At 42.0% G+C, this 24,462-nt stretch overlaps 1 protein-coding gene across 1 annotated transcript in view; it reads right to left on the bottom strand.

Moving 5' to 3' along the window:
- CNTNAP2 (contactin associated protein 2) overlaps positions 1–24,462 on the bottom strand; it is a 2,242,274-nt gene that overhangs the window by 246,137 nt on the left and 1,971,675 nt on the right. Inside the window, exons 17-18 of the mRNA XM_073009464.1 lie at positions 23,874–24,092; positions 447–683 (exon numbers count right to left, since the gene is read on the bottom strand). Of these exons, the coding sequence (XP_072865565.1) occupies positions 447–683; positions 23,874–24,092 (456 nt within the window). The remainder of the gene's footprint in view (positions 1–446; positions 684–23,873; positions 24,093–24,462) is intronic.

Below are 24,462 nucleotides of genomic sequence, written 5' to 3'. Positions count from 1 at the left end.
TTGATACAGTCTCTTGGCAACTGCAGGGGGTGGGGGCATCAAGACCACTGGGGTGCACTGGCTGATTCACTAGAGCAGTTGACTGATCAATCGATCTATTGGAGATCCTAACATGGGAGGGTCAGGCCTGAGTCCCCTTTTGGAGGCCACCTATTTTGACCCTCACCATAAAGGTGTAATGAGGCTGCCTTTGTAGTGTTTCAGGCAGTGAATAATTTGCTGGAATCTGGAAGAAATTCTGCACCGTACACAAAGCTTCTCTCATCTTATCAAACAAAAATGATTAGGAAATGATTTTGGTTGGAAACTTCCTACCTGAGAGAAAAATTCTGATCATCTTAACCTCAGAATAAGGCACACTTGTTCACATATGAAAAATCACTAAATAGATGATTTGGGCTTAAAAAGATGCACAAAAGTGGCTCTGGAAATGAGTTCTGCCTTACCTTTGTTGCAAAATGTTCCATCATACGCAGTATTAGAGCAATCGCAGGAGTAACCGTGGTATCTCTCTAGGCATTTGCCTCCGTTTTCACAGTTTGTTCCATAACTGGTGCAATGGCCTGAGCATCCGGATATGAACCCAGATGTGACCTTTGCTCTTTCCTCCAGGTCAAGTGTCACCCCATTCATCCTCAAGGAGCGGATGCAGCCCAGGAAGCCCTGCTGGCCCCCAGCACCACCTGGGAATGACAGAAGGCACAGAGTTCAGAGGGAATAACCTTTGCTATTGCTTAATTCTTCACATTCTGAACAACTGTGGTAGGAGATGAGACTGCATAGTGCATCTAGTATTGCCACTTTCAAGTTGGTCTTATCTACATAGAGAAAATTGAAGCTTTTCTCCCCTTAGGCTAGAATGCCTAATTAAAAGAGCTGTCTTCTAAGAAGCAACACATTTGCTACAGAAATAAAATATTTGGAGACGCACAAAAATTATATCAGCTGTTTTAGAAGTCTAATCTGGTTTCCTGTAGAAAAAGGGTTTACAGAAATCTCTAGATTCTTTGCTCTTTAATCTCACATCATTGAGTTCTGTAGCGTTACTTACTGAAAAAATATAAAGGCAGAGACATGAATGTATTAGCATAGTTAACAAGTCAATTAGTTGGAAGGCATACATTCGTTTGAAATGTGATTGTAGATCCTGGTTCTTGTCTCAAGAGATGTCTTGCTTTTAAGTTCATGTCAAGACTACCCAGGGCTCCTTGTCTGGGGTAGCTAGAAGTTGGAACTGATAACTTTACACAGAAATCAGCTTTACCATATTTACTGCTAGGTTAGATCGGATTTCATTGCTTCTGTCTAAATGTCATTATAAGACATATAGCACAACAAGCACATTCACTGTGATTTTTGGAGTAAGTTATAGAGTTGGACTGAGGTTCATGAGCATGAAAATATTAAAATATTCCCAAGAAATCTCATAGAAAGATTCATTGAAGCATTCTATCACAAATGGATTTAATTGTGTCTGTAGTATTCTTAGCTGTATTTTTTTGAAGCAGCTGGTATAAAAGGAGGAACTCAAATTTATATACATGTTTGTATCTTAGAATAACAACTTTTCTGGAAACTAAAATGAATCATAGGAAAAACTGTTGAAAGAAATAGGTGGTGAGGATTTAGAAAAGAAGATACCATTACTAAAAATAAAACCCAAGTTTCTCTTTCATTGAGGGCTACATACTAGGCACTCTATTAAGCCACGACTTATCAAAGTAGATAGTATTTGCATTATTCCCATTGTACAGATGGAGAAACTGAGGCTTAGAGAAGTTAAGAAGTTTACTCAAGGACTCACAGTTCCTGAGTGGCAACTGTATCAGATCTGTCTTATTCCTAAGGCAACAAACAGGGTTTATTGTCTTCAACCCTGTTCTGTGTGGACCACCTAACACCCAGAAGAACTTTCAAGTCAGGGGCCTCATAGATGTACATGTTTCTGAGATGTAGATTTGGATGTCTTTAAAAATGGAGTAATCAGGCTGGGTGCAGTGGCTCACGCCTATAATCCCAGCACTTTGGGAGGCTGAGACGGGTGGATCATGAGGTCAGGAGATCGAGACCATCCTGGCTAACACGGTGAAACCCCGTCTCTACTAAAAATGCAAAAAGTTAGCCGGACGAGGTGGCGGGTGCCTGTAGTCCCAGCTACTCGGGAGGCTGAGGCAGGAGAATGGCGGGAACCCGGGAGGCGGAGCTTGCAGTGAGCTGAGATCATGCCACTGCACTCCAGCCTGGGCGACTAAGCAAGACTCTGTCTCGGAAAAAAAAAAAGGGGTAATCAGTAGGGTTACTGGAATTTAGGCTGGGGATTGATTCTGATCACTTACCCTATTATCTTAAGAAAAGTCATAAACTCCAGTAGTTTCATCAGACACGACTGGAAGATCAAAGGCTTTAGTGGCAGAGATGAATTAGCATCTGCTTAAGCCTGTAAACCCCCATCAGTGAAGTGGCAAATGAGTTGCTCTACCATCTCTGTAAACCCAAGCCTTGCAGTTTTCTCACTGGGTGACACATTGATTTGAATCATGACTCTCTTGGGAGTATTTGATTTCTTCTAAAATATTTGAATAGAGAAGTGAAGAGAGTCCAGTGCCTTTTTTGATCCAAGCTATGAGATAGTAGATGGCAAAAGAAGTTATTAAAAACAGCTACATTGAAGGATTTCCCATTTTGCTATCTGCTTGTCAATGGGGCTTCACACCTCTAAGCTGAAGAGAATTAGGGCCTTTGCCTGATTTGGAAGAATTTCAACCCACTAGTTACTCTTTGTGTGTTAGAATTTCAATTTGGCTTCTATTATTTTAGCCATTATGGCTTTCGTCCTTGCAATAAGGGCTTTCCAAAAGGCATTTTATTAAATAAATGTCTGGCCTTAAAAATTTTTCATCACTAGTCAATTAAGACAATTATATCCTATCAAAATATGCTAAAACGTAAAAATCATTTTTAGATCTCCCCATCTCTTTTTGCCTGATGATCAATGTAATAGTCATTGTGGCAACCATAAATGTACTGAGAAGCAGAATACAAAACAGATTCTGTTATGCTACTCAGATTTAACTACTTTCTCTTTTAGGGAACAGCCTTTTTTACTTTTTTTCTATGAACATACATATGTGTAAATAAAAAGGAAGAAATGGGATCATAATATACACATTGTTTTGAAACTTGCTTTTTGCACTTAACATATCATGAATTTTTTTTTTTTTTTTTTTTTTTTTTTTTTTTTTTGGTGAGACGGAGTCTCGCTGTGTCGCCAGGCTGGAGTGCAGTGGTGTGATCTCGGCTGACTGCAACTTCCGCCTCCCGGGTTCAAGCAATTCTCCTGCCTCAGCCTCCCAAGTAGCTGGGATTAAAGGCACACACTACCATGCTCAGCTAATTTTTGTAGTTTTAGTCGATGGGGTTTCACCATGTTGGTCAGGCTGATCTCATACTCCTGATCTTGTGATACCCCCTCCTCGGCCTCCCAAAGTGCTGGGATTACAGGTGTGAGCCACCACACCTGGCCTTTGAAACATTTTCCAAGCAATAAATGTACAACTAGAATATCTTGCTTAGTATCTGCATAGCATCCCATTCTGTGAATGCACGATCACTTATTTTGCTCTCGCACCACCATTGGACTAAGTTTATAAAATTTTCTACCTTACGATACTATAATAATATAATCTTTATGAAAATATTTACACACTTGTCATCCAGTTTTTCCTTAGAACTGGTTCTTTAGAATTAATCACACTTTTAAGTCTAACTGCTAGGATGAAAGACATATACATTTTAAAGGTACTTGAAATATATTTTATTGTAAGAAGAATTTACCAATTTCTAATTCACCAGTAGGGTATGAGATTATCACCTTCTCCACACAATTTTAATATTGGTCAGTGTCTTTTTGTGTTCATGTCAGCCTGCTTGACGGGGGCAAAAAGGGTTCACTATTTAAATCTGCATTGCCTCGAATACTGTGAGTTGAGTAATTTTAATGTTTTCCCTTTTCTTATTTTTTGTTGCTTTGTGTCCTTCGCTTTTTGCTGGGAATAGAAGAAAATATATTTCTTATTGATTAATAACAATATGAACTTTAACTCTTTGTTATAAATAACTCTTTATTGCAACTGTATCTTTCCAGTTTGTGTCTTTTGACTTCTACATAGTGTTTCTTTTTTCCCTATGAAATTTTTTGATGTTTTTGTAGTCATATCCCCCTGTTTTATTTGTGTGATTTCTGCCTCTGGTCAGAGGCTTACTTATAAAGACCTTCTATAATACAAAATAATGTAATTATTCAACTATGTTTTCTTCTAACATTTTTGTGATTTTGCTTCTCTCCACATGTTAACCTTTTGTCTCTCTGGGATGTATTTTAATTTGGAAACAATTGGTATTTCATGGATCTTCAGCAATGACTGAAAGTTTGAAAAGACTCTGAATGTTAACAAAATGAAGAACGGAGATATTTTTCAAAGGGTCAATTGGCAGAGCAAATAAATCTAGAGTATATCATATTTTTATTATATCATTAAGGCAGATATTCAGATCTATTCAGGGATACTTAATTATTTATGTATATAGAGTTCATTTCAGAAAGGATTTAGCAGGGCAGAGTTTTCTCATTCTGCTTCTGTCTTGATTCTTGGGTCTTTGGTCGTCTTGGGTTCTACGTGGATCCATCTCTCTTCCTGTACACGTGTTTGTGCATCTTTCCCTCTCAGGTTCATCAACTGTTTCTACTCAGTTGTGTGGCTTTCATCAAATTACATAATCTCTCTCAGTATCAGTTTCCCCATCCACAAAAAAGGAGGCTCAACTAGATGGTGCCTCTGACTCCTTCCAGCTCTGAATTGCTCTGGCTCACAGTTTACAAGCTCTCTCTCTGGGCTTGTGTCTTTTTTTCTGAATTTCAGTAAATACTCTCAAGTGCTCTTATATCTCTTCCTTGCTTGCTTTTTCTTTCTTTGCAACGATGTCTGACTTTTTTTATTTCTCCCTCTTTTAACTGGGTGTAACATATGACTGTAGCCTAATCTGTATTTGTTATGTTCGTTAAATAAAGCTTTGCTCACGCCTGTAATCCCAGCACTTTGGGAGGCCGAGGCGGGCGGATCACCTGAGGTCAGGAGTTTGACACCAGCCTGGCCAACACGGTGAAACCTCGTCTCTACTGAAAATACAAAATTAGCCGGGGGTGGTGGCACATGCCTGTAATTCCAGCTACTTGGGAGGCTGAGGCAGGAGAATTGCAGGAACCCAGGAGGCGGAGGTTGCAGTGAGCTGAGATCTTGCCATTGCACTCCAGCCTGGGCAAAAAAGAGAGAAACTCTTTCTCAAAATAAATAAATAAATAAATAAATAAAGTTTTGTACTCCCTCTTCATAATTTATAAAGCAGGTGAGTGAAGTGCCATTTCTCTCTCTATAAAGGAAAACTAAATAAATTAAGGTATTTTCTTGCTTAGGTAGTCCCCGATTTATTTAAATGGGACAGTGAACCAGAAAGTACTATTCCTGATCTAGTCGACATGAAGAAAAATCTTCTGTCCTGAAAATGGTCATTATATATTATGTAAAAGACATTACTGCACTAGAACCAGTGAAAATTATTTGAGTTCCACTTATGCGCTCTGTAGAAATAGTTCTTGGTGACAAATGTCATAAGTTTAAATTATAGGTCTTCAAGGAAAAACGCTACTTAACCTTTGTTAATTAGAAAATCAACACATTGTCATTGGAGAGAACCCCCTGCCATGCAAGGGCTTCACGCGCATTAGTTGGACCTGTGATAATTATCCAAGGGGAGAGGTGGGTTCAATCTGTAAATCATTTTTTCATGTGAAATGCTTTGCAAGTATTGCAATTAAAGATTAATTATGAAAATGCTGTAACTACCCATAATGAATAATACAACCGTAAAATGCACAGAAGATTGGGGCAAAATAATCGGCTATTAAATTATACAAAAAGGGCAAAAATAATGATCAAGAAGAATTATAAAAAATACACTGTCCTCAAACTCTGAACTTAATAGTTTTCTAAGGAGCTAAGTTGGGTCCCTGAGTACTTTTGCCCAAAGAGACTGGCCACGAATTCACCATAGAAAGGAATCATGCTAAAGCCCACACACATAAAGTCTAATTTATTCATTCAAAAAATATTTATTTCGTGCCTACTATGAGCCAGGCCCTGTTTTAGATGTTTTGTTTGTCGGCTTCATAGGAATGAAAAACACAGAAAAGTCTCTGCCCTTGCACAGCTTATATTCTTGCAGGGGGAAAAAGAAATTTAACAACAAACTCAATAAGAAAATCAAATATACTGTGTGTTAGAAAGTGGTAACCACTATGGAGAAAAAAGTCAAGCAAGGTTAGGTGGGATCCAGAGTTGGAGTGGGGTGGGGGAGGCTGCAATTTTAAGTAGGGTGGTTAGGATAGGCCCCACTGAGGAAGTGACAGAAAGGGGATCATGAGCTTGTCCATGGAGAGAGAGCTCCAGGAAAAGAGGTAAGGGAGTGCCATCCTGCAAGTAGGGGAGGCCTGTTGGAAGGGAAGGAGGGGTGAATGAGAGTGGCTGCAGGATGCTCAGAAGAGCAAAGCTATTGCATGATCAGTCCATGAGTGAAAGGCACCAGGAAAGCCATTTCTAAAATGATGATGAGGACATGCTTCTTGCCTGCAGGAATGTGTGTGATCACAAAGAGCCGCACGATGATGCCAGGCACAATTTGATGTATGGGACGCAGCAAGCAGGGATGGGGAAAGCATGAATTGTGGTCACAAAGATTTACTTCTGTGTGCTGGCTTCACTGCTCATGGCGTGTGAGCTTCCCAGGTCCCATTTGGGGCTCAGTCTCCTTACGTGTGGCACTGGTATAACAATATGCACCTCGTAGGAGTGTGTTAATAAGAGATAATGCACCTCTTTGCACTAGTTCTAGTTACTGGTAGCTGTTATGATTATTGCTATTATTGAGTACAGGCACATTCTATAGAAGCACAGAGTTGGAATAAATTAAATATGGCTGAGATGCTATGTATATAAATCTGATACCAGAGGTATCAAGAATGCTATGGACTGAACTGTGTTCCCTCTAAATTCATCTGTTGAATCCCTAACCTCCAATGTGATTGCGTTTGAAGATGGGGCCTTTAAAGAAGTAATTAACATTAAATGAGACCGTAAAGGTGAGACCTAATCCAACAGAATTGGTGTTCTTCTAAGAGGAGGAACAGACACTGGGGATGCTGCATGGAGAAAAGATCAAGAGAAGACACGGCAAGAAGACAGCAGTCTGAAAATCAAGAAGAGAAGCCTCAGAAGAAAGCAACCCTACCGACACATTGATCTTGGACTTCCAGCGTTTAGAACCGTGAGAGTGTTTATTGTTTAAGCCACCATGCTGTGGTGTTTTGTTAGGGTAGCCCAAACAGACTAAGACAATGAGGAAGTGTTATCAAGCGTGGGCTGATCTATACCTCCCTGAGAAAGTGACCTTGGGGTCCCTCTTCTCACTGCACTGTTTCTGTGGAAAGTACAGAGTTAGAGCCAGGCATGGTGGCTCGCGCCTGTAATCCCACCAGTTCGGGAGACCAAAGCAGGTGGATCACCTGAGGTCAGGAGTTTGAGACCAGCCTGGTCAACATGATGAAATTCCATCTCTACTAAAAAGAAAACACAAAAATTAGCCAGACATGGTGGCACATGCCTGTAGTCCCAGCTACTCAGTAGGCTGAGGCAGAATGGCTTGAACCCAGGAGGTGGAGCTTGCAATGAGAAAAGATTGCACCCATGCACTCCAGCCTGGGTGACAGAGTAAAATCCCACCTCAAAAAAAAAAAAAAAAAAAAAAAAAAAGGCAAGCAAGCATGGAGTTAGGATGGGTGTTGTTGCTATCTTATCAGTTGTGGAGCGCTATGTCTGGACTGGAGTGCTGTGAATTAGCATAGAGGTCTTGAGCCTGCCACTGGAACGGTATGAGTGACAGGTGGGAAAAAGAGCTAGGGCTCCTCCTTGTCTAGTGACCGACCCTGACCTTGGCTCTTTGGCATGGCAGCCAGGCTGCCCTGGCTAGGTCAGGGGGCAAAAGCAGCTGTGTGTTTAGGCAGGCTGGGACTTCCCAAGTTGCAGTTCTGTACCTGCTATTTCTCCTGTTATATATGCTACCATTGTTTCTTAGGTCTGAATCAACAACATGAACCCATTAAAAAAAAATAAATAAATAAATAAAAAACCTACGGTGGGCTGGGTGTGGTGGCTCATGCCTATAATCCCAGCACTTTGGGAGGCCGAGGCAGGTAGATCACTGAGGTCAGGAGTTTGAGACCAGCCTGGCCAACGTGGTGAAACCCGTCTCTATTAAAAATACAAAAATTAGCCAGGCGTGGTACGCACACTGGTAATCCCAGCTTCTTGGGAGGCCGAGGCAGCAGAATCGCTTGAACCTGGGAGGCAGAGGCTGCAGTGAGCTGAGATCACGCCACTGCACTCCAGCCTGGGCAACAGAACAAGACTGTGCCTCAAACAAAACAAAACAAAACAAAATACCTGTGGCGTCAGTGCAGGTGTGTAAAATATAAACCCAGTTATCTGGTTGAACTGAGAACAGCAGAATGACCAAGAGTCTTCAGATGTGGAGAGAGTTAAAAGGAAATTGCTCCACATTCTTTAGTGCAGAGCTGCATGATTGACAAGTATTGATCAGTGGTTTCTCTGTCAGCTAGATATTGGAGGGCAAGTATGAAAAAAGCTTTCACATACTGAGAGAACTGGGGTTTGGAAAATTGCTTTTTCAGCTGACGCTCATGAGTGCTCATTCATAACTCCATCAATAGGATGGATTTTTTTTCAGTTCATTATTATTGCATGGATTTTCTTGTGTCCTCAGAGTAAAGGACATGCAGAACATGTGAATCCAGACTATTAAACTGGAAGAAAGCTTCAAAATAGAGACCGAAGGGACACTGGGTTTAGTATAAAGCACTCCTATGTGTCTAAATGTAAAATGTTAGGCAGTGGGGGTGGAGCTAAGTGGTCTTATTCGTTGTAGAGGCTATGGTGGCAGGATGAGCATGATGAAATATTGGCTATTTCAAAAGCTAATATTAATCAAATACTAAATGTATCAGATACTATTCCAGAACTTCACATGTGTTTACTCTCAGAGTTAGATATTATTATTATCTCCATTTTACAGACGAGTGAGCTGAGAATAAGAGTTAATTTATTTGAGGTCATACAGCCAGTAAGTAGCTAGAACTCACGCCCAGGCTGGCTAGCTTTTAAGCCTGCAGTCTTACTATGCTCTGGCTGCCACTTGAGTTTTGGGTTTACATCATATGAGGCACTTTCCTCTCCTACCTCTGATATGCTTCTAGACATTGCTGTGCTTAGATATAAAAAATGCTGATAGAGTGATTGATACCTGAGGCAAGACATTCACTACTTGCCAGAACACTGTCCTTTTTTTTTTGAGACACGGTCTTACTCTCTGGCCCAGGCTGAGTGCAGTGGCGCAATCACTGTTCACTACAGTCTTGACCTCCCGAGCTCAAGCAATCCTCCTATCTCAGCCTCCTGAGTAGCTGGGATTACAGGCACATGTCACCACGCCTGGTTAATCAAAAAATTTTTTCTTTTAGAGACAAGGTCTTGCTAGGTTGCTCAGGCTGATCTTGAACTACTGGATGGAAGGGCGCCTCCTGCCTCGGCCTCCAAAAGTGTTAGGATCACAGGCTGAGCCACTGCACCTGGGCAGACCATTGTCTCTCAAGCTACAAGGATGGCTGAAGCTGAAAGGGGAAATGCAATACTGACAGAGCCAGGAATGTCAATGCCAAATTCATCTCTAAGCCAACAAAGAGAAGACACTTTTTTGATGCTGTCATTGAGATCATATTTATTTCTTAGTGCAAAAGCTCAATACTACAGTTTTGAAACCAAGGCAGTTATAGGCTTTGGTCACTGCTAAAATGGTGGATGATGGATCCTTTCTCTAAGCTCAGTCTGACAGCACTGATTTCAGAAGCCATTGCTTTACAATGGAACCTACAGTTCCAAGTTGCATCTGAAAGTGAGGATATGAGAGAATAGAATGCTAAACCACTACTTTCTAGTTGGATCCAAACTTCAAATTATTAACAGCTATTTTAGTAAACTTTGATAAATCCAGATGTCAAATACATCAGCCTAGAACTCTTGTCTAAATACATTTTTGCAAATATCTTTAGGTTATTCTTCATATTATGTGTCCTGCTGGTGAATTTTGTCAACTTTGAAGCAAAATAAGCATCTTCTTTCTGCTGATCTTAATGTATCTTCCCCTCCCCCTCTCCTGTTTCCATCTGTCTTTTAAAGTCTTTATTTAAAACATTCATATCTAGTCTTTTTTTTTTTTTTTTATCCAGAGTCAAGAATCCCTGGTGTTATTATCCAAGCTGGCACCTTGTTCTCTTCACTCTCAGACTTCATACACAAGACTTTACAGGTGCTAGTCCCAGGTCAAGTCTGGGATGGATCTGGGAGGGATTAGTATAGCTCTGATGACCAACCTCATGGATGTATGAGCCCTCCAATGCAATAGGGTGGAGGAAAAAGAAGAGAAGCCTGGGGATTGAGGAAAAGGGAAAAGAGAGGGGAGTTGGCAGAGAGGCTGAGAAAACAGAGGAATGGAGTGTTTTGACGTCAAGATTTCAAGGAGGTGACAATCGTTAAATAAGAGTGACAATCAGTGACAAATCAGTGATAACCGTTAAATAAGAGTGAGAGGTCAAGGAAAATCAGACAACAGTAAGAGGCTATTGGATTTGGCTATTTTAGAGATAGGCACTTCAATATAGTAATAAGATGCTTATTAGTGGAGGAATGGGTAGTGAGAGGCTAGATTTAGTTGGTGTAGATACACCACTGGTTTAAGAATCAATGACAGGGGAAGATGGCTGTCCCCTGTCTAGGTGGGAGTGAGGTACTTTGAAGTTGTGCATGTGTATGGGGACATGGGTGAGGGACATGGGGTGGAAACAAGAAAGGGTTGAGAGGGACGAAAATGCCAGAGGTTTGTCCTGAGGCAGGAGTTTTTCTTTGCCCCCTCAACTTTCCAGGAGGAATTCAGTGCAGGCCCTGAACTTTTGCTTTTCCTTGTAGGAAGACAATAATAAAGAAGTCATTTGGAAATCTCAAGGGAATACACTTGAACTCAGAAGGCGAAATGACAGGACCTTGGAATACAGCAAACACTATGAAATAAGGACAAGAAGCAGGGCTGAAGACACAGAACCAATGAGAGCAGAAAACCGTAGGGTTTGCATAACAGACACCTTCGTCATGGTGCCGACATGAAGCGGCAGCAAAATTAGCAGAATCATACCTTCCTGATATTGGAGACATGGGACAATAACAAACTATATGAATAAGAATTAGCTGGAGATATTGAAGTGAAAAATCTATAATTGTCAAAATAAAGATATCCTCGGAGGGGCTGAATGGCAGAACAGACAGAGCTGATGAGCATTTTTGTGGGTTGGGGAGATGGAAATTATATACTGGTACAAGGAACAATAAATCAAGAAGATCATGAACACATATAACTAGCAAAATAGACTTCAATTATCCAAAGCTATCACTGATAGAACTATTGATAGAAATTCAGTAAATAAAGTTTAAAATTTGTTTTTACAGCAAGCTACAGTAAATTTATTATTGACTTTTTAAAATAATTCTAGCGTAGCCTAAGTATACAGTATTTCTAAAGTATACAATAGTGTACAGTAATGTCCTAGGCCTTCCCATTTACTTACTATTCACTCAGCAATTTCCAGTCCTGCAAGCTCCATTCATGGTAAGTGCCCTATACAGGTGTACCCTTTTTTATTTTACACCATATTTTTTCTGTGTTTAGATTCACAAATACTTACCATTGTTTTACAACTGCCTATAATATTCAGCACACTAACATGCTGCACAGGTTTGTAGCCTAACAGCAATAGGCTATATACCGCATACAAAGCCTACGTATGCAGTAGGCTATGCATAAGTACATACTCAGAAACTGACAGGCCAAGCAGTGCTTAGGGAAAGTAGGTACACACATACTCTATGACTCAGTAGTTCTGGGGACACACACAGGCATACACGCGCACACACACACACACACACACACACACACAAGACATCCTCACACAGGTGGCGGACGATGTACATAAATATATTCCCTGGAGGGTTATTTGTGGTGGCAGAGTTGCAGGAAACCTAGGTATTCATCATTAGGGGATAGAATAAATGATGCGTGGTAAATACACATAACGGAGCGCTATGCACATAGTATTCAGGGAACTACACAAATGGATCTTAACAATATAAGGCAGAGGGAAGACAGGAAGAAACAGAATGAGATCTGTAGTACAATGCCATCTACATAAAGCATGGCACACAAGAGGCAACACTGAATTTCCACAACAATGTGTAAGCTTTGAACGGATAGATAGAGGGTGGGACTAGAAGACCATCCATAAAATACATCTCAGTGGGTGCAGGCGATGGCGAGAGGGCGAAGCTGGCAATGGTGAAGAAAAAACATAATAAAGTGAAATTAAAATGAAAGAGGAACATTGTCAGGATGTGACAACGGGACCGTGAAAGGAAGAGAGACCCACGCAATATCCTGCACATCAGGGGGCCTCGAAAACACGAAGGAGGAGCAGAAACAAAACTGTGAGATGAAAACATGAAAGGCAAGCATCTAACAGGAAACAACCCTGTTTATCTGAAGGCAGGATACTAAAAGTGGGCCTCTTTCTTCTCACATTCTTAGTGTACTGTGGGAGGCACTATGGGGTTGCGAGGACCTATCCCTTCTTCAATATTTGTGTCATTGATGCTAATTTTTTTATTACAGTCTTTTTCTGTGGGACAGTTGCCATTTATTATCATGAAGTTTAGTTCAGTCCTTATTGGAAAGATAAAAAATCTATATGAGAAATTATTTGATATATTTGTTGAAAAATATTTTTCCATATTGATTGCAAAAGTGGTCCCTTTACATTAAAATGTCTTCTCTGCATCAGACCATTCCAATTGCCATGAGAATGTTGGAAGAAAGACCGGAGTCCCTGAAGCATTTGGTCTTGTGACACATGAGAAGATGAACCTTTACTTTCTCAGGCTCAGAATGTGCATCGTAAAGTTTCTACCCATATAATACAGTTAATAGATTATCTTTTAGTTAGTTGGGAGCTCAAAAGACATTAAAAGTACACTGTTGATTTGATTATTTGGGAGCACATTAAAAAAAAAAAGCAAAAATTATCCAGGCGCGGTGGCTCATGCCTGTAATCCTAGCACTTCGGGAAGCCGAGGCCAGTGGATCACGTGATCGAGAGATCAAGATTATCCTGGCCAACATGGTGAAACCCTGTCTCTACTAAAAATACAAAAATTAGCTGGGTGTGGTGGCGTGTGCCTGTAGTCCCAGCTACTTGGGAGGCTGAGGCAGGAGAATTGATTGAACCCAGGAGGCGGAGACTGCAGTGAGCTGAGATTGTACCACTGCACTTCAGCCTGGCAACAGAGCAAGACTCCGTCTCAAAAAAAAAAAAAAAAAAAAAGAGAAAGGCGAAACATGTTACCTATCATCACTCACTTCCTATGGTAACGCTCTGACTAAAGGGGAGCTGGAATTGCAGAAGTCAGTTAGTTTTGATCCCTAAAGGGCAAAGGGCAGAAAATGTCCATGGCAACTGTAAGTGGGAAGGGGCCATCCTTTGCCCTTAGTAGGGGTAGTAGGTGGAGATGGTTCTATTGAGAGGATAGCAGCTGACTCGAGTGTGGTGGCCCGGCAGGTTCAGAAAAGAATAGAGGGCTGGTAACCCTTGCAGTGAACAGCTGTGAAGGAGAAGCCATTTCTTGGAGGAGCTTCTATATTTCATTTGTACTTTTTGCTTTGCATATAGTTGATTGATTTCTATTTAGTAATTTTTTTTTTACTAGATTTTGCCCAGCAAATTAATTTACTCTTTAACATATGATAATGGTTTCTAATCATGACATCACTGCCTATTTGTATCCCAGAGAGAACCAAGAACTAGTTACAAGGGTTGAGGCAGAAACTCTGCATTAGGATTCCAGCCAGCATCGCAGCTACTGCCAAACAGGCAAGACCTCAATTTGACATCAGGAAGACTGAAAACTATGCTCAGGCTCTAAACTGATCTGAAATGCTGTCTTTCATAATATGCTGACTTTCTCTATGGCTTTTTCTTTTTCTTTTTCTTTTTTTTTTTTGCTGCTGTTGCTTCTGTCATGCTTGATTTTGGTCTGTGGTTCCTAGTAAAAAGATATTTCCCAAGATGGCAAATATCATCAAATTTTGAGAAAAGAATTCTGGAGAAGGTTTATAAGGAAAAATACCTTCTTGCTTTGGAAAGGAGATGATCTAATTTTGAATATGGATATTAACCCAGAAAAATAAGAATCACTTATTTATTCATCCAAATGTTCGCTCAGCAAATATTTATTGGGTAACCATTGCCCAGTGGTTATTGGACCCTATCCTTGGTCTATGCTGTATGTAGTTTACCTTCTAGGATGAGGACACATAAGTAAATATTTTCATTTATTTCTGAATAATAATAATTTTCTGGGGGTTCAACACCCTCTAGAAGTTTCCCATTGGTTACTTGGTATATACCCTATGTAAATGAAGAAGATGAAGTCAAGTGACAAAGTCATTTACTCAGTATGCACCCTATGTAAATGGCGAGGATATTACTCGGTGTGTGGCGTAGGTAAATGGAGAGGATGAAGTGAAGCTACACAGCCATTCACCTTCCTTTCATTGCTGAAGAGTTTCCATTTGATTTAGTTCCAGGAAGTCAGCATGAATCGGCCTATGTTCCCTGCCTCCAGACCCTATTCTCCTGCCTCAGATGCATCTGAGGGATAGTCTGGAGGTAGAGTCACATGGCTTACTATTGGATAGGAAGCGATGAGGGAAAGAGAAGAAAGAAAGGGAAGAAGAAAATCAGCGGTAACTCCAAATTTGGGGTGGATGGGTGGATTGGATGGTGACGCCATCTACTGAGATGGGGAGGGCAGTTGGAGGAACAAATTTCCAGGAGGCATCAAGAGTTCTCTCCCATCATGTTTATTCTAAGACGCTCATTTAATATCCAAGTTGAAACACAAAGTAGAAAGTGGGATAAGTGGATCTGGAGTTCCTGAGAAGTGAGGCCGGGAGATTTAAATTTGAGAGGCATTGGCACAAACTAGTAACAGAAGCCATTGGATGGTGGGCTGAATGAGATCATCCAGGACAATATTCGGATGAGAAGACAGGAAGCCTCTGTGACACTGCAATGCTTAGTGTTCAAGTGGAGGAAGAAGAGAATGCAGGAGAGACTAAGTGATGGCCAGCGTGGTAGGAAAAATAAGCAGGACAGCACACGACTGTGGAATCTGTGGGAACAAAGTGTTTCAAGAAGGAGAGCAGGAGAGATGCTGCTGAGAGAGCCTGGAAAGCCCAGAAGAATGTGTCTGAGACTTAGAGATCCATGCTGACTTTGATGACTTTGTAAAAGTTTTATCAAAAGAACAAAGAAGAAGAAGGAGAAGGAGAAGGAGAAGAGGAAGAGGAAGAGGAGGAGGAAGAAGAAGAAGAAGAAGAAGAAGAAGAAGAAGAAGAAGAAGAAGAAGAAGAAGAAGAAGAAGAAGAAGAAGAAAGAAGAAGAAGAAGAAGAAGAAGAAGAAGAAGAAGAAGAAGAAGAAGAAGAAGAAGAAGAAGAAGAAGAAGAAGAAGAAGAATTCCATGTCATAGAGACTCTCAAGGAAGAAGTCTCATTCCCTGAGAAGAGTGCTTTGGCATGAAATTCTCATTAAGTCAAACCCTTTGTATCTGACAATGACTCTCTGCCAGCCTAGATCTTTGCCATGGTGACTTTGTAATCTGCAGAATACCAGCCAGGGCTGCCTGATGCCCAGACTCACCACTGCCTGTCAACCGTAGTCTCTCCCACAGACTCCATAACTGGGAGAGTGCTCCACAAGGGGCCGGTATTGCATGTGGGCCGTGCAAATCTTCCTTGGGATGGATTCTCCTGCACGTTGTGGGAAGCTTTGGGAGTACCCAATGTCACCGCACTTTTCTACATGCCCCCTGGGCCACAGTATCATCTCAGCCAGGGGACGCTGGTATAGGCTGACCAAGAGGGCCTTAATTTTGACTTCGGCTTGACTAAACTTTACGTAGGACCCACCAACCCATCTAATTCCACCCGGACCAGACCCCTGACATTGCATTTTAAGAGTACTTACTTACTTTTGTTAATTCTTTCTCTGCCTTTTGAGATGTAAATTTTTAAAAAAGCTGTCGGCCAGTTTTACAACCAGGAGTGGCTTTTTCAAGAACTTGGAAGATAGCACTCCATCTCCCAGAAGCCACGGAAGGGTGGGAGCCTAACTTCACAGGATGCCTGGCTCCAAGCTGTAAAATTACCTCTCATCATGAAGATCTGAGCAAGTTTACTTTTCCTTTGGGTAGATCCAATTAGCAAACACAGACACCCTATGATCCCTCCCATCCCAGCTTTTAAAAACGTTCCCACTGTATTTCAGTGAAATAATAAAAAAAAAAAATCAAAATAAAGAAACAAAATTCTCCTGCCCTTAGCTGAAGTGGAGGTGAGCTCAACTGCATTCTGGCTTCTCTATCCTGTCACAACAGCCCTGAATGAAGATCTTCCTTGCCTGTTCAACTTTGTCCAGTGCAATTTTTGCTTTGACAAGAGGAATGATTAAAGTGCTGAGTCTTTGGAGTCAGACTGTCTGGGACCAAATCCCATCTCTGTCTCTTCCTAACTGCATGAACTTGGGTGAGTCAACTAATCTTTAATGTGAGAATAAAACAAGAATTAGCAATGTTATCTACGTTATAGACTCGTGTGGATTCATTGAGGGGAAGCATGGGAAGCACTTGGCCTTGGGGTTCACCGGGATGTCTCAGTCAGCATTCACGTGGTTGCTCTTGAGGTAGGTTTGCAGGAAACAGGGGCAGGCATACATTCTCTAGGTTATAATTCCTGCAATTTGAGTTGTACATTTTTTTTTTTTTTGAGATGTGGTCTCACTCTGTCACCCAGGCTGGAGTGCAGTGGCACGATCTTGGTTCACTGTGACCTCTGCCTACCGGGTTCAAGTGATTCTCCCACCTCAGCTTCCCAAGTAGCTGGGATTACAGGTGCCCGCCAGCACACCTGAGTAATATTTGTATTTTTAGTAAAGACGGAGTTTCACCATGTTGGTCAGACTGGTCTCAAACTCCTGACCTCAGGTGATCTGCCTGCCTTAGCATTCCAAAGTGCTGAAATTACAGGCGTGAGCCACCGTGCCCAGCCTGAATTGTACATTGTTTACTACCAATTTTTTAGACATGAGAAATAACCATTTTATTCATACATAGATTGGGTGCATTTCATTAGTAGAATTCCATTTTTCTCCTTTACACACAAATGCTGATTTTCTCTTTGCTCTCTCAACGATATTGCATTTCAGATGGCACTGGAATGATCCATTTGTGGCTTTGGAATACAGAGCGTATGAGGAGCAGCTGACCAAACAAGCTGTAGTTTAGAGTTTGGGGAGGTTGGACTCAGAGAATGGTTATAACATTTCAGTCTGTGGTTGCTTACACATCCATTTAATAAACCTCAACTCTTTCATAAACTCAGGTTGCCACCCAGGGGAAAAAAGTCTCCTGATAGACAAACTGTCAGAGGAAGAGGAGGCTGCAGGCTCCCCCGCTCTCAGGTAGTCTCTGAGACCTCCTGAAGACAGCATGCCTTCCGCTGAGTCTCAGTCAGGCTTTCTGCCCAGTGCAAAAGAGCTTGAAGCACTGAGGGTGATTTTTCAACTCCTTTTTGGACGGCACAAAAGAGATGGTTCCCTTTAACCTCTAGAGAGATTTCAGAAGAGGCCAGAGGCCAGTAAATGGAGCAGGGACATTTGTCATGAGTTAAGACGACCCAGCCTCTGTCAAGGAGCCACTTAGGAGCTTGACTTCTTCCTGAAGCTGTCTGGAGTGGCCTCCAGACCTTCTAACTCTGATCTCCTCCCTTAATGACTGCCAAGAGCAGTTGCACGCTCTGGCTAGTGTCTAGCTTGCTGCATGCTAACCCTATCCTAGCTCCCTGACCTGAACAGCCTGCTCGGCTCCCCGCAGTGGTGTTTGCTTGCCAGCTCCTGGCCATGCCCTGGGCTGGCAGCCAGGCTCCCAGGCTGGGGGCCAAGCAGATACCTTGCCTCCTCCCAGTCCTGCCACTGCTATCAGCTGTCAGGACTCCAAACTCCTGGTATGTCTCTGCCAAAGAGGGCTTTGCTCAATCCAGCCTGGCATTGTTCATGCTTAGACAATGACCATGAGCTTGTTTGCTTTCTCCACCTCCTAAGAAAAATCTGGCCCACGGACAGCTCAGGTCCAAACACCTGGGCTGGCTGAGGCTTCAGATCACCATGTGGCTTAAGTGCTTCTGCTGGGCCATCCAGGGAGCTCATCATATGCTGGTCACTCATTTTGGATCAAAAAATGAGAAAAATTTCCTGCACTTTTCATACAAATACCAGCAAGTGCTTTTTTTCTTTCTGTGTCTCTTAGTTTTTAAATGTATTTGTTACTTTTTGATTAAACCAGAATAATCTCTAGATTCTTACAACTTCCAAAAGACCTATGTTAACCCTTTTGGGATGATAGCCTCTAATTATATTTTAGATGTACAGTGAGGTGAACTGTGTCTTCTCTGTGTTTTTTTTTCAGTTACTTTGCAAAAGGACATGTGAGCCTGGCCTCGCTAATGACACCACCTTTGCAAAGATCACACAGCAAGAAAAGTCTAGCGTGGCTGACTCCATCCTACTTTTAGCCTCACAGCCTGGCTGTCCTTGCTCCCTCCTGGGCATAGGTCAGGCTAAACTAACCATGGGAGGTATTCAGTTTAGAGTTTAGCTTTAAAGCAAGGATGATAATTGTCCCTCCCTAAAACTGGTTCTCTCCCAGCTGGAAGATTGAAACAACCTTTGTAAAACCAAAGAAAGACCATGAGATTAGAATTATGGGAGAGGCCTGAACGCTGTTAAAATGTAGGTGTAGTTTCTAGAATTCCTTAATGCTCAGGAGTCATGTGGCCAGAGGTCACAAGATGTGTGGCTTCCTCAGGTGCTTTTATAGATCACATCACTATGGTAGAACTTAAGATTGGTCTTTTGAGATTTTTTTTTTTCAGATTTTTGCATTCTGGAAGCCACCTGACTCCATCCAGACTTGGGACTCAGAACTCAACCAGTTCTGTGGCCGTCACCCAGAGGCAGGCTTAGCATGTGAGGACAATTTTCCACACCCCTATGATTTCATCCCCAATCAATCAGCAACACCCATTCCCTAGCCCCCTGCCCACCAAATTGTCCTTAAAACCCCTAGCCTCTGAGTCCTCAGAGAGGCCGAATTGAGTAATAACTCCAGTCCTTCTGCTTGGCTGGCCTTGTGCTAATTAAACGCTTTATTTACTGCAATAACATTGTCTTAGTAAATTGGGTTTACCCATGCAGCGGGCAAGAAAAACCCTTTGGGCGATTACATTAACACAGGAAGTGGGTGGAAGGTGGCCTTCTGTAGAGCTCTGTGTGCAAAGTCAAGAGCTATTTTCAGTCTGTTTCAGCTTTAAGTTGTATCAAAGCCCTTCTTCTAGAACCTAGATACAGCTCTTGGGTCACTCCGTCACACATCTCAGCTGTTGCAGGGATGCTGGTGTGATGTTTTCAGATGAACTCCTGCTTCCTTGGCTGACTGTGAAAAAATTCCTGGGCCTTAGTTTGCTGCCCTGTGGCCTCTGCAGGTAAGCAGAGGACTAGCGGAATAATTTTGAATATTGAGGGACATCTCTGCATGTGAGCTTTCCTGTAGGGCTGGTGAATGGAAGTGATCACATTTCAGGTCAATATTACAAGAAAGAAGTAATAAGCCCATTGAAAGAGGCTTCTCTAAGAGAAGGGTAAATATTACATGGAGGAAGAAGAAAGTGAAGGGAGTAAAAGGTAAAGGATAGCAAAGGAAAAAAACTCACATTTAATGAGTATGGACCTGCTGGGCATGGTGGCTCATGTCTGTAATCCCAGCACTTTGAGAGGCTGAGGCAGGCAGATCACTTGAGGTCAGGGTTTCAAGACCAGCCTGGCCAATATGGTGAAACACTTTCTGTACTAAAAATACCAAAATTAGCCAGTCATGGTGGCACACGCCTGTAATCCCAGCTACTCAGGAGGCTGAGAGAGGAGAATCACTTGAACCTGGGAGGCAGAGGTTGCAGTGAGCTGGCATCATGCCACTGTATTCCAGCCTGGGCGATAGAGCAAGACCCTGTCTCAAATAGTAGTAGTACTACTACTACTGCTATTACTAATAATAATGACAATCATTATGGACCCGAGGTAAGGCACTCTCCTGAGTGCTTAGCATGGAATATCTCATTTAATACTGTGGTGTGGGAGCTGTATTCCTATTTAATGCAGAAATATTAAGCAATTTGTCAGTGTTTTCTCAGTTGGCAAGAGGCAGAGGTGGTAGTCAAAGACCCTGTTGTTAACCATACACCACTGTGGGAAGGCTGACCACCTGGTAATCCTGGCATGGTTCCATCATTACCAAGCACATAACCAAAAACGTCTAATATTAGAAGAGGCCAGCCATGGTGGCTCATGCCTGTAATCCCAGCCCTTTGGGAGGCTGAGGTGGAAGGCTCACTTGAGCCTAGGAGTTTGAGATCAGCCTGGGCAACATAGGGAGACCTCATGCCAGGCATGATGGCATGAGCCTATAGTCCCAGCTACTTGGGCACTGAGGTGGGAGGATCCCTTGAGCCTGGGAGGTTGAGGCTGCAGTAAGCCACGATCATGCCACTGTACTCTAGCCTGGGCAACACAACAAGACTCTATATAAAACAAACAAACAAACAAACAAACAAACATAAAAGTAGAAGATACTCAAAGAGGGAAGATGGTAATACTTGGTCAAGAAAATGCTTTTATTTTAGAGGTGAACTGAGACTAACACCTAAGTCCTAATATTTTGTTTTTTTTTTTTTCTTTTCTGAGACGGAATCTTGCTCTGTTGCCCAGGCTGGAGTGCAGTGGCACAATCTTGGCTCACTGCAAGCTCCGCTTCCCGGGTTCAAGCAATTCTCCTGCCTCAGCCTCCTGAGTAGCTGTGATTACAGGCATGTGCCGCCACGCCCAGCTAATTTTTGTATTTTTTAATAGAGACGGGGTTTCACCACGTTAGCCAGGCTGGTCTAAGTGCTGGGATTATAGGCGTGAGCCACCATGGCCATCCTTTTTTTTTTTTTTTTTTTTTTGCTTTTGTAACAACCCCTCTCACTTCCCCTGGGCTAGACTTCTATTGCTGAACAATATTTCACAAATTGGCTCACGTAGCTCATATCTGAGAGATGTGCCTTATGCCCTCCTTTAAGGTGACAGGAATTAGAAACTGAGACTGGAGACTTACTGTTTTCTAGTCAAAAGAAATGCTGACTCATCACATCAGCCCACTATTCTGAAATTTCTGTTTCTGCGGTCACCAGTGGTTTCACGATTACTAAATTTAAAAAAACACAGGCTGGGCGTGGTCACTCAAGCCTGTAATCCCAGCACTTTGGGAGGCTGAGTTGGGTGGATCATCTGAGGCCAGGAGTTTGAGACCAGCCTGGCCAACATGGTGAAACTCCTTCTCTACTAAAAACACAAAAATTAGCTGGGCGTAGTGCTGGGCACCTGTAGTCCCAGCTGCTCAGGAGGCTGAAGCAGGAGAATCACCTGAACCTGGAAGGCGGAGGTTGCAGTGAGTCGTGAGTTGAGATCATGCCATTGCACTCCAGCCTGGCCCACAGGGTGAGACTGTGTCTCAGCACACACACACACACACACACACACACACACACACACACACACACACGCTTCTAGCCTTATTTTACTCATGGTGCTTAGTATTATTTGTCATTACCTTTTTAATAAAATCCTCCTCCTCCTGTGACATTACCGTCTCCTAATTTTCCTTGATTCATTCTATCTATTCCTCTTCAATCTTCCTGAGATAGTCTTTTTCTGTCTTCCCCTTAAATTTCATGGTTCTGTAGAGTTCCGATCTCAGGCCCTTGCTCTTTTCTTAAGCTACTCTTGGGTCACCTTTAAGTGAATTGATGTTCCTTCCAAGACCATAATAAATACTCTTCCATCTCTTCATTTTACAACCTTACTAGGTCCTCAAAATTCTTCCACACAGCCACAGTTAGCCGACAGAAAGGAACAAAACTAAAGTTGGACTTCTATATCCAGGGGCAGGGTCAAAAAAACGAGAAATTGAGTCAAGTAGGGTGACCTTTTATGATGAAAACCACATAGAATTTATCCAGTATGTTCAGAATTAACAGTATTTAGGAAGAAACTTGTCCTAGGTAATCCGGGCAACACATGTTGATGAAGTGAAATTTCTTCACTGTGCTCAGCAGGGATCAATGGACCTGATATTTAGCTAATTAAAAAATAATGTGTAATTTTGTGATTTATAACTTGAGGGAAGGATTTGGAAAGGGCTGGTTTGCAGTTGTAATTAGGAAATACTTTATTTCTAAATCTATGACTCTTTCATAGCCCCAGCTGACGTGGTTGTTAAAAGTCAGTCTCACTTTCAAAGCTCATTGACTCACACCTTTGTTTTGTAGTTTGCCGACATCATACAAAATGAATGGAGATCTAATTTTACCTTTCTTTTAATGACATTCTACCGCTCTTCAAACATCCCAGCACAGTCATGAAAGACACTGTGGGGACTCTGCCCCTTGTTAAAATTAACTGGCTCTCAGTGAGGTTCTACTGTAGGGTGGAGCCCAAGAGGCAGGTGTTATGAATATGAACAGCAACCAGCTCACATTCTTGTCTTGCTCTGTCTGAGACTTTCGCAGTTGACTGCACTGATCAGTTAGCTCCCAGAAACCCAGAGAGGGGTCTAAGATGAGGCAGCCACAAAGTCCTTCAAACTCACTTCTTTTTTTCATTCAACAAAGGAAAAGTTGCTAATTTCCTAACATATGAATATTCTCAAAAACAAAATTTAATATTCAACTAGCCATAGGAAACAAGTATGAATTTGAAGTAATTTTAGGTTCATCTGAGAAATGTCAATAGCAAAAAGACAGGTGAAAAAGATTAGACTGGGTGGCTGGATCCACTTCTTGCATAGGTAGTTCAACTTTTTGCTCTGTTTAAATTTCGTCTTTGTACTGATCTTTTTTCCTATGTCAGGAAAAGTCTAAATCTTTCTCTGCCTAGAACCTTGAGAATAGGCAAGAAAGGAATGACTTTATATTTATCACTTCAAAAAAAATCTGAACTTAGAGAACCTATTTCCTCCCTCCCTTCCTCCCTCCCTCCCTCCCTTCCTTCCTTCCTTCCTTCCTGCCTTCCTTTCTTCCTTCCTTCCTTCCACACAGTTACAAATGCCCCAAATGATCAAATAACTTTATACACTTCTAAAACCATAAACCTAAAATTGCAGATATTAGAGAGACCTGAGAGATGTCTCAGCCTGCACTCTGATTTTATAGCTGAGGACAGTGAGCTCCCAAGAGTGGAAGTGGAACAAGATCTAGGTCTCCTGAACCTTCTTCCTTATTCCATTCTGTCTTGAAGCAGATTATAAGAGGCCAGCACACTTACTTTTGGAAGCATCTCTATACCAAACCTTGCAAAAGCTGATTTTTTTTTTTTTTTTTTTTGCATTGTGTAGACTCTTAAAAATCAACACAAGGAAGCCATGATTACCTTTCCATTACTTACCAACAAATAACTGGCTGTAGAGTTCCAGGCGGGTATGGCCTTCTGTTGGGGCCTTGCGGATCTGCTGGGGCAGCCGGTCCACCTGTAGGCTGGCCTGCTTGACGTTCCTCTCTGCAGTGACCCGGTGCCACTGGTCATCGTTGAGAGGGGTTGGTGACCTCACTACAATCTCTACCGGCCCGTTTCCCACATCAAATGAAAAGGACACTTCTGTGGCAGCTGGAGGAGCAGAAAGCATGAAAGACATGAGTATTTTTCTCTCAGATAACAAATAGCAGTAAATTCTAGATGACAAACAAAGCAGGGAGAGGAAAAATCATCTAAACCTGTCACGTCCTACAAAGGTCAATTGCAAAATCAATGGAAGAAGGATAAAACGTCAATCATTAACCATGAATAACCGAGGGTGTTTTGGGGGTCTATGTGCCAGGTATACATTTATTTCCTTATTTCATCTTAGAAGCCTTTCAAGATGTGACCATCACTGACCCTCTCCAGATAAGGAGACTGAAGTCTGGAGAAGTTAGCGCATGTTGAGTGCCTTAGATTCAGTAAGTTAGTGGAATCAGGAACTGAACCAAGGTGAGTT

Source organism: Chlorocebus sabaeus, chromosome 21, assembly GCF_047675955.1.
Source record: "Chlorocebus sabaeus isolate Y175 chromosome 21, mChlSab1.0.hap1, whole genome shotgun sequence".
NCBI lineage: Eukaryota > Metazoa > Chordata > Mammalia > Primates > Cercopithecidae > Chlorocebus > Chlorocebus sabaeus.
This window is presented reverse-complemented; position numbering and strand designations above follow the sequence as displayed.